Below are 9,389 nucleotides of genomic sequence, written 5' to 3' on the forward strand. Positions count from 1 at the left end.
TCGCGTAATGCGCTATTTTAAATGTGAGAACAGGTGAATGGGGACGCTATTTATAGCAAGGCTGTGGAGATGAAATCTCGTTTTGCTTCAGCTATTTCCGGTTCGACAGCCGATCGAAGTGCGCATTCGAGAAAATGAAAAACCCTTGAACGGGGGGGGGGGGGGTCGCTAAAGCCAATGTTTCGACGTGTGGCCTTGTCTTCTTCAAGGCTGCCTTGAAGATGACAACGTTTTTGGAAAAACACCACCATATCTATTGATACAACAAGTGATCATAACAAAGCCAAAATAACACATATTCGAGTATTCTATTCCCGCTGTCGTAGGCTAATTAATTTGTTCAGCGCTTGACTTCAAACAATCAGTAAGTCAGGGTGGAATCACAATAGCACAGCAATGCAGTTACGGCATCCTGCCGCTCCTGGCAAGTCGGACGCCATGCCCTCTTCTGGTCTCTCAGTGGAAGGTTGTGTGTGTCTCGCTAATGGGGTTGTAGTACAAGGTACAAGCCTTTTGTCCTCGTCATTCTGTTTTTTTTTTTTGTTCGAAAGTCTGCCCTTAGGCATAATAAGTATTTATTTGCTTTTCCGTTATCTTGTCCAACAATGTTGCAGGGTAGCCAACCAGTATCAGTCATAATTACTGAGCTTCATATCTTTCCCTCATTCTTGATATTGTGTTCTCTATAGTAGCTCTATTGAGATGTTTTTTTTTTTTTATTTTGCAGGCGCATCCTTACACACACACCGAAGCCAGGAAGCAGGCTCTTTCAAGCGCACAGAGGCTCTCTTGGCTGTAAACCTGCCCCAACTAAAGCCGTTATGGTTTTACGGGCGCCACCGCGGCTTGCACCTAAACAGAGTTTAAACATGTTAGGTCGCCTGCGCAGCCAGCGATCGCAGAGGATTATAACCCGAGAACAATAGCCGCGCTATCCCTTAATACGGCATAAGACGAACGATAATCAGCGACTCTAGGAACAATCGCAGTTCATGGTGATGGCGTGCCTCACCGCCTCACTTTTCGGATGGTAAACAATGAGATAAGGCGGAGGCGAATTCGCACGGCTGATGATGCTTAGATATAAGCTCGAAACTGAGAAGCGTTTCCTTATTTCATTCAGTTTTGTTGTTGTGCATGAGTTGCTCTGAAGATGTTGAGGTAAACACAGCAACATTCGCTAGACTTTTTCTCTATGGCATGCAGCGAAAAATGATGTTTTATAAGATATTGTCAAAAATTCGGAGCCCTTCCACTACCCTGAAGATGGAAGCCAGCGAAGCTGTGACTGTGATGGGTCTGGTGTAATGAATATTGCTATATAGTGAACTTATGTATTATCATTATTGACTATATTGAGCTAATAAGGAGACGTACACTCCAAGATCCCGGTGTTTCTTTTGCACAAGACGCATATTATCTTCTCAACGGCAGTCTCTATAAATGAAATCCTGAGTAATTAAGAAACCCCGTGGCTTCGAAAGTAAAAAAAAATGGCACAACGTTCGTTTGCTATGAATGCGGTCTTGTCTTAGAGGCAATATTGTTCATGTCATTCTGCCATACCGGCGAAATCATACAGCTTTTATGTGTACTTTTACGCCATGTCCATTTTCTCGACGCAAGAGCGCCGGATTAGTCGTATTAATCGGTACGCCGAAAATGTTTGCTCTACGCGACTTTTGTCCGCGGACGCAATTCGCCAGAACATAGCCGTATGTAGTTTCGCTGTAAAAGTAAATGTACAAACAGTTCACGTAAACAGTTGCGCTACGGTAAGTTCACTGATCTATGTCTACGCCGCCACCGGATCGGTTGCGTTTAAAAGGGTGTCTGAAAGCATCTCCCGAATGTTGCCGTAACTTGAGATAAAAACAAAATTAAAGCAGACTGGCTATATGAATGTGTAATTTAGTCAACCGCTAAAAAAATATTTACAAGAATAAATTAGGCAAGGATACTGACGTTTTGCATAGTCTACCGACGGCGAATCGTCAGCCAGTTTTTAAAACAAAAACTAAGAGCCCGTTCTTTTTAATGCTTTTTCGAGGCGCTCGAAGTTTCGACGAGCTACTGAGACCACGGTTTGTGTTCTCGTCGCTGTGCAGGCTGTTATCGCGAGGGATATCATCCAATCCATCAATGATTACAACACGATCTCGAAAGTATGCGTCAGGAAGATGCGCTACTTTAAAGAAATGGTTATCCTTCACCGCTTCTTAGAATTCGTTTTCTTTTTTCCTGCATTTCGTTATTTTTAATAATATTTTTTGAAGCGGTGTTTTGTGACACGCCGGAGCGAGGGAGTGAATTACTGTTCGCGTATATGCATGAAAAAAGAGTGCGGCGTCGCGTCGCAATCCCCTTCGCTGCGTCTGTAGACAAACCCCTGCCCACTTCATTGCAAAGGACATGCACGCGCAAGCATCCTCTTTTGTGTTTGCACGCGGGTATATATAAAAGAAGTGGACGCTTTGTCAGCTGTCGTCTCGAAAGGCAGGGTGAGCCAACCGGGTCGGTTGTAGAGCAGGCGTTTCTCAGAAGCGCAGTACACTGTCGGTTCACAACAATAAGAGTTTGTCCCGCGGAGGACCAGCTTAGACTTATACGTATCGTGCCCTAGCCGTACTCACTCACTGCAGCGCGAGCTGCAGCATGTTTGTCGCGCTGTTCGCATACATGCCCCGAGCACGATAGCGTGCGACGTTTCTCGGCGTGGGCTTTTGCGGACGCTGATGGATCGCGGCCGTCATATGAGAAGGCGAACCGCTGCAGGCGGCGTGGAGAAACGTCGCGCGCTGCGGCGCGTCCGTCCGCTGTGCGTGTGTGTGCGTGTGCTCAGGGGTTTTGCGTCGTGTGGCGAACCCCCGTGCGCGTATAAGAGGATGGCCCGTGTCGTGTATACACGAAGCTAAATAAAGCGATAGCGCCGCCTTGTCAACGGTGGCCGCGGATTTCAAAAGCGACCCGCGACAAATTAGTCTGGGCAGCGCAGCGCGTACAACGCTATGACACCGTATAAGAAAAAAATATATATAACACTGCGACCGGCACGCGTGTGCTGCAGTGGTGGACTGTGGGAATGCCTCATTGCACACGTCTCGCCAAACAGCGAAGATAAACGACCGGTGTTGTAAAACCGAACAAATCTCGCGCAACGAGCTGCGAATGCGCAGCTACGAGAAAAGAACGCTCAACTGCGCACGGGCACAGATGCGCAGTGACAAATGGCATTTCAAAGCATGATGTATAGCAGACGCCTCGTAATTACTTAGCAAGGTGGGAACTTGGACACGTTGGTGATTCATTATCGCGAGATTCTAGGTTTAAGCAGAGGTTACCATAACGCGATAAAGATGCCAAACTGTATGAAACCCCGTTCACTAAGGCATAATTACATTTTAATGGCCTGAACGATAGCACAAACATGTGGCAATGCTTAACACAAAGGAAGCGTTTTTTTCCCCGTGGTTGTAAATCCCACACTGAATCTACCGTTGTCACCTGCTTTTATGCTGGCTTATATATCCAGTTCAATGAAACTCTGGCCAATCGAGGGTATACCTTCATGGCGATTAGTGAGCAATGTCTGCGCAGAATACTGTAGCTTGGTTTTTAGTTCTTCTGGAAAACAACGAAAACTGTCGCCCAATCCCATGATGCCACATGGGAGGATAAAAAAAACGCACATCATGAAACCAAAGTCACCAAGAACTGTGTGTTCAAGCTTTGCCACGGACGCACATGGGTATATCGAACAGGTACAATTCGAATTACAAGCACAGTTCAAATTACAAGCACACCTTGCACAAGCACAGTTATTGCTTAGGTACCGCAGTTATCGGTGTATAGGTGTAGTACCACATACTCCCAATCTCATTTCATTTTCGATGGAGGCGAAAATGTTTGAGGCCCGTGTACTTAGATTTAGGTGCACGTTAAAGAACCCCAGGTGGTCGAAATTTCCGGAGCCCTCCTCTACGGCGTCTCTCATAATCATATGGTGGTTTTGGGATGTTAAACCCCAGATATTATTATATCCCAATCTCATTTTTTTTCTTTGTTTTTTTATGCGGATGCAATTCTGACACATGTTTACACGATCTGCGGACAAGAAACACGTCAAGCAAATAATCAAGTCGCTCGCTTTCAGTGTGCGTAATCACCGTACTAGTAGGACATATACGAGTACATCACGGTGCAATAAGCACCGTAATGGAGGTCAAAGAGACTCAGGAGAACTCAAGTAACTTTCCAAGCACGCTGAGCAAATATCGACAAAAGGCAGGCTTCAAAACGTTCTTTTTTTTTTTTGCTTTATTGCTTACTCCCCTACCGGAGTTGGGATGCAGCTGGACGTTTATTTGAAGCAGACCGCCGAGCAAACGTGAGACAGCGAGACGAGACGTTGGATTACATACAGGAGTTCCATGTTTATCGCAATAAGAGAGCAAGAACGAGACTGAGCTCGATGTAGATGGAGCGACTGGGTTCCCCTAGAATCGATGAACTGTGTCGAGGTACGCGGCTACGGGCACCGATCAACGTTATGCGCATTCCAGTGGAGAGCAAACATTGTATACGTATGGTCTTCACCTGGTATTGAAAGCTCTGGAACTTCGACGATTCGTTTTACTTTTATGTGCTCGTACGTCGCATAGTGCTGAGCGTGTTGCCCCACGGATGATGGCAACAACGATGAGCTACAACTATACGAATGGGGCTGCCCCTGGATTAATCTGAGCCTAACGCTTATTACAAGGAGTCCCCGCGCTGGGAGCGTTTAATCAGGGAAGTTTCGCCATAGGCATGGAGCGCGGGAAATCAAACCCCTGCTGCCTGTCCCTGTGAATGACTCGGTCCTTCAGATAGCTTCGCATTTTACCTCAACGGTCTTCTCAGCGCGGTGGAGTTGATCTCCGACGTGGTTATGTGGTCTCTCTTTGATCACGAAAGATTGACTCGCACTAAGAAGTTTCCACATATAAACCCATATACTTTCAGTGTGTGAAGCGGTTTTCTTTTTCTTCGGGTTTCTTCGTTGCTTGTTACGTAGAGATTCTCAAGCGTACAGTTCGTCACTCGCGTACGAACTGTAAACGCAACGCAGGCAAGCTCGCAAGATGTGTGTTTGAACATTCGCCCGCACGCGATGGTATAGGATGAAACCATGATGCACAATTTTTTTTACAAAGGAGGCAACACTCCCTTTAAAACCTTCTATAAGTGGGCTCTAATGTTTAGCAGTTAACTGTGTGGAAGTCACGTGTTTCTACAGCCACTGATTTTTGGAGCAGGTTGATAAAAGCAAATCCAAATGTTGTGTATATAAACCCATATATATAAACCCATATGGGCTTCTGGTCAGTGAACCAACGCGACAGAAAGAATATTAAAAAAAGGTGAAATTGAAAAGTAATATCACCATATACATTGTAGCAAGTGCAATAAGCCGAGCGAAATGACCACCCTAAGTGAACCGTTAGAGTAAGTTTTCGCCCAAAGCTCAATGAAGCACAGAGGACCCTGTAAGGCATCGGGCTCAACACGATCACGCAATAAGGCGCTCGTGATTATTTGCCGTTACCATTAGACACTGATAATCCATCAGATAAACCATAAATAAATAGGCGCATGATAACCAGCGGCGTGCATGGACTAAATTTCACGTCCCGCGTTTAACTATATACTTCAGCGCTTTCTTTATCGCAAAGTATCATTTAAAAATCGGTCAATGCAGCAGTTATTTTGGGTAAGGTAAGTTTATTACACTGGGTGTCATCACCTAGTCTTCTTCTTCAGATAATAGCCGCCTTGTCTGCGTGGTACCTAGACATTGCAATATAACGCATTGTGTAAAAAAATTACCTCAAAGTTGTACTAGCTTTAGCATATTATAGCAGACTGGCGTGGCATTTCTGTATATTGCGTAAAGAATAACAGCTCTTAAGTTCGCAATTTCGCGTGCTCTGACAAATTACTGCGGCAACTGTCACTTATTTTTTTTTTACGAAATATACGCAAACACCAGCTCCTCTGCGGCCTTTGTGGCCCTTTGGACGGGCATCATTTAACTCGTCTCGTTTCGGTGACCTGTGACAACTTAACGTACCGCATTCTACTATCCTCGCTGGATTCATACTCCTCCTCTCAAGCATCAGACGTTAAGTATTGCGAAGCCCTCGATGTGCATCTTTGAACACATAGTGACCTCAAGTTTCCCAACTTCTTTCCGCTGATTTCACCAAGTGCAACAGTTACACATGCTCAGACGTGTTTGCATTGTGTCTATAGTTATGCGTACGTGCGCATCTGTGAACCTCTGACCTTTACCGCACGTACTTATATTCGAAGGATAATAAACTAAGCGAGAACCACTGAAAGTTGTTTGGTATGCTCAACTTCGGTCGTCTCGTAAACAACCTGTACTCCCACGATGTTCTTTCTGGCGGAGATCCCAATCGAGTTGGATTCATTCTGGGTGTTGTAAGCGTCGTCACGCGCCCCGCGATCGTGCCTCATTAATCGGCTATGCGCGCTTTGCGGACAGAAGGTTGCCTGAAAGCCGTATTTCGCGCAATTTCTTGGCGCTCACTGTTGGCGCTTCGCCAAGAACGAGATAGTAGTATACAATGAATATCTCCCTGCTGTGCACTGCGCGATCAAACTGGTGAGACCGACATAAAACAGTACATGATTTGAGGGTGTTTCGTGAAGGTTGTAGCAAAGATAAAAATTGCGGTTTGGTGAGAAGAAGTTTAGAGTCGCTGTTAATATCGATAGTCTGAACGCGACCGTTTCATGACATTACTCATTTTCTTTCCTTGGGGTAGAGGGTCTCATGTTTAATACTGCGTTCATGTTCATTCCTTGCCTCCCACGTCCTAGCCACCAACACCCCCCCCCGAACACTCACTCACTCACTCACTCACTCACTCACTCACTCACTCACTCACTCACTCACTCACTCACTCACTCACTCACTCACTCACTCACTCACTCACTCACTCACTCACTCACTCACTCACTCACTCACTCACTCACTCACTCACTCACTCACTCACTCACTCACTCACTCACTCACTCACTCACTCACTCACTCACTCACTCACTCACTCACTCACTCACTCACTCACTCACTCACTCACTCTTATTTCAGTTGCCACTCTTCAAGTAATATTACCCGCAGTTATGAATAGCTATGAGTTCGCAGATATGGAGACTAGTGTAGCGGAAAATAGGAGGTGGCACATACGCAAACAAAAAAGTAAACTACAAAAGTGCACCGCATTGAAGACCGCGTAAGAAACCTGTCAACGCAGCAACGATAGCCAAGAAATTTGTTCCGGTGGTCGTGTCTGTGGCGCAAAAAAAGAAAAGAAAAAAAAAGAAACAAAAAGGAACCAGAAACGTGGTTGACGTCCAGTCGCAGTTGCCAAGTGAACGTGTTGACCACACTGCACCAGCATCAAGGTTTTCGCGCCTGTATTTTCCTCGCGGACATCCGTCTTCGTTTTAGAACGTGCATGTGCGCGAATGGCCGCCAAGGAGTGATGTGCATATACCGCGCAATTTTGGCTCCCAAGCCATAAAGGGAGGCGTCATACCAATAAAACGATCAAAATGCGTTGGACAAGTTTTACGTTCAAGTCAGAGTTACCTTTCAGTATGTTATTTCTTGACACCATTACCACAGGCACACGTTATCATTACTTTTCTTTTGCGTACGCCATTTCGATAAGGTGACAGTTCTTTCTCGCAGTCAAAGGGATTCCAGACACGAATACACAGCCATCCTAGCTTGCGAATTCACCTGCAGCCCTCAAATTTATACTGCCACGCGCGAACTGTGCCATAACTAAATTCTGAGCGATACCTTGCTGCTGAACACTGCACCCTTATACACGCATACGAAACAAACAAGAAAGTCATATAGACAGCTATTGCCGGGTTCTCGTGAAAGTTTGCTTCCATCCGATCTTCACCACTTTCCCGCGGCAACAACATCGAACGTGTACAAATATGGTTTATCCTCTATAGATACGATTGAGCGCGTTCGCTTGATAGAAACCAAAAATAAATGCTGAGTGCTCTGACCTTTCTGCGTCGCTGCGAGGGGCGCTATCTTTTCTGGGAGGTTGCACCGATGGCTGGACCGACGGAGGGCCCTCCATCGCAGGGCAGGAGCAGTCGACCGCATCCTTCCCAGCGCTGGGTGTTATCACTTCCCCCATTGCTCACGTCGTTTTTGCCGCTGCTACGGCGTTATCGAATCGCTCTGCTTGAATAACCAACCACGGTTGACGTTGAGGCCGAGAGCCCGATGTCCACAGGCGCACGTAGGTTTCTGCCGTGTGCTAGGTGGCGTCAGGCAGCAGTCGCTAAACTGTAGAGGTGCTGAAGATCACGCGAACCTAAAGGAAGCAGGTGGCCGACGCTGAAGGTTTTTTTTAGCAATCTTAATCCGCCTCCCTCTACGCCTGGAAAAACACAACTGATTCTGCTTGGAACGCACCATTCACAGGTATACACCACTCACGACGTCAACGTTGATCCGCCTTCTTACAGCGCCTTGGCGTAACCACCGAATGCAATCCAGCAAGATCTGGCCGTTGCGTTAGACGGAGTTCGTCTAGTCGAAGCGGAGGTTCATCAAGCGATGGCGGCGACAATGAAATAACGTTTGTTGATGTCAACACCTCAGACGCTCCGACAAACAAAAACAAACAAACCACCTTGGGACCAGGTAAGAAGAGCTTAGTGCCCACTACGCAGTCCTCGCGGATGACACTTCGCCGGAAGTCCAACCACGTTTCACAAGGGGGCGTTTCTCTTACGAAAACCAGTCGTTCCGATGGGGGACATCGCTGACAAGTTGTCGAGGAGAGCTCTGTTGGGCGTAATCCAAGCGCAGGTGACTATGCGCCGAAGCGTAGCCCGAGGAAGTAGAACCCCAATCAACCAATCTCCGTGCACCGCGAGGTGCGTATAAGGCCAGAAGACACAGAAAGGCGGCCGCACCGGCAGAACACGCGAACCTCCTACACTGCTCAAGAAAGGTACACTTATCCGAGCGGCGATGTTTTGCGGAAGAACGATTATTTATACACCGGACCAATAAGCGAGATCGCTATACCGAGACACACCGAGGGCGTCTGGTCTGTCCAGTTGCAGCCAGCAAGGACGGATGGCTCAGAGGACACGCCGGTACTCACGATCACACACTGCGTATGCACTCGAAGATCTGGTGCATAGACTATCGGTGTTGGCAAGACGCTTGCGACACGGCCTCCTCTACTGACATTCCGGGTCGGTCTGGCCTTCCGTGCGGCAAAACACACGTGCTGTGCGTGTCGTGCCTGCGCCGACCGGTTGCGTTTCCCGGCCAC

At 47.0% G+C, this 9,389-nt stretch overlaps 1 protein-coding gene across 1 annotated transcript in view; it reads right to left on the reverse strand.

Annotated features, from left to right (window-relative positions):
• LOC119390050 (nitric oxide synthase-like protein) overlaps positions 1-9,127 on the reverse strand; it is a 369,982-nt gene extending 360,855 nt beyond the window's left edge. The window contains exon 1 of the mRNA XM_037657575.2: positions 8,098-9,127. Within this exon, the coding sequence (XP_037513503.1) occupies positions 8,098-8,234 (137 nt within the window). The 5' untranslated portion in view covers positions 8,235-9,127. The remainder of the gene's footprint in view (positions 1-8,097) is intronic.
• Between the last annotated feature and the right edge of the window lie 262 nt (positions 9,128-9,389).

Source organism: Rhipicephalus sanguineus, chromosome 4, assembly GCF_013339695.2.
Source record: "Rhipicephalus sanguineus isolate Rsan-2018 chromosome 4, BIME_Rsan_1.4, whole genome shotgun sequence".
Taxonomy (NCBI): Eukaryota; Metazoa; Arthropoda; class Arachnida; order Ixodida; family Ixodidae; genus Rhipicephalus; species Rhipicephalus sanguineus.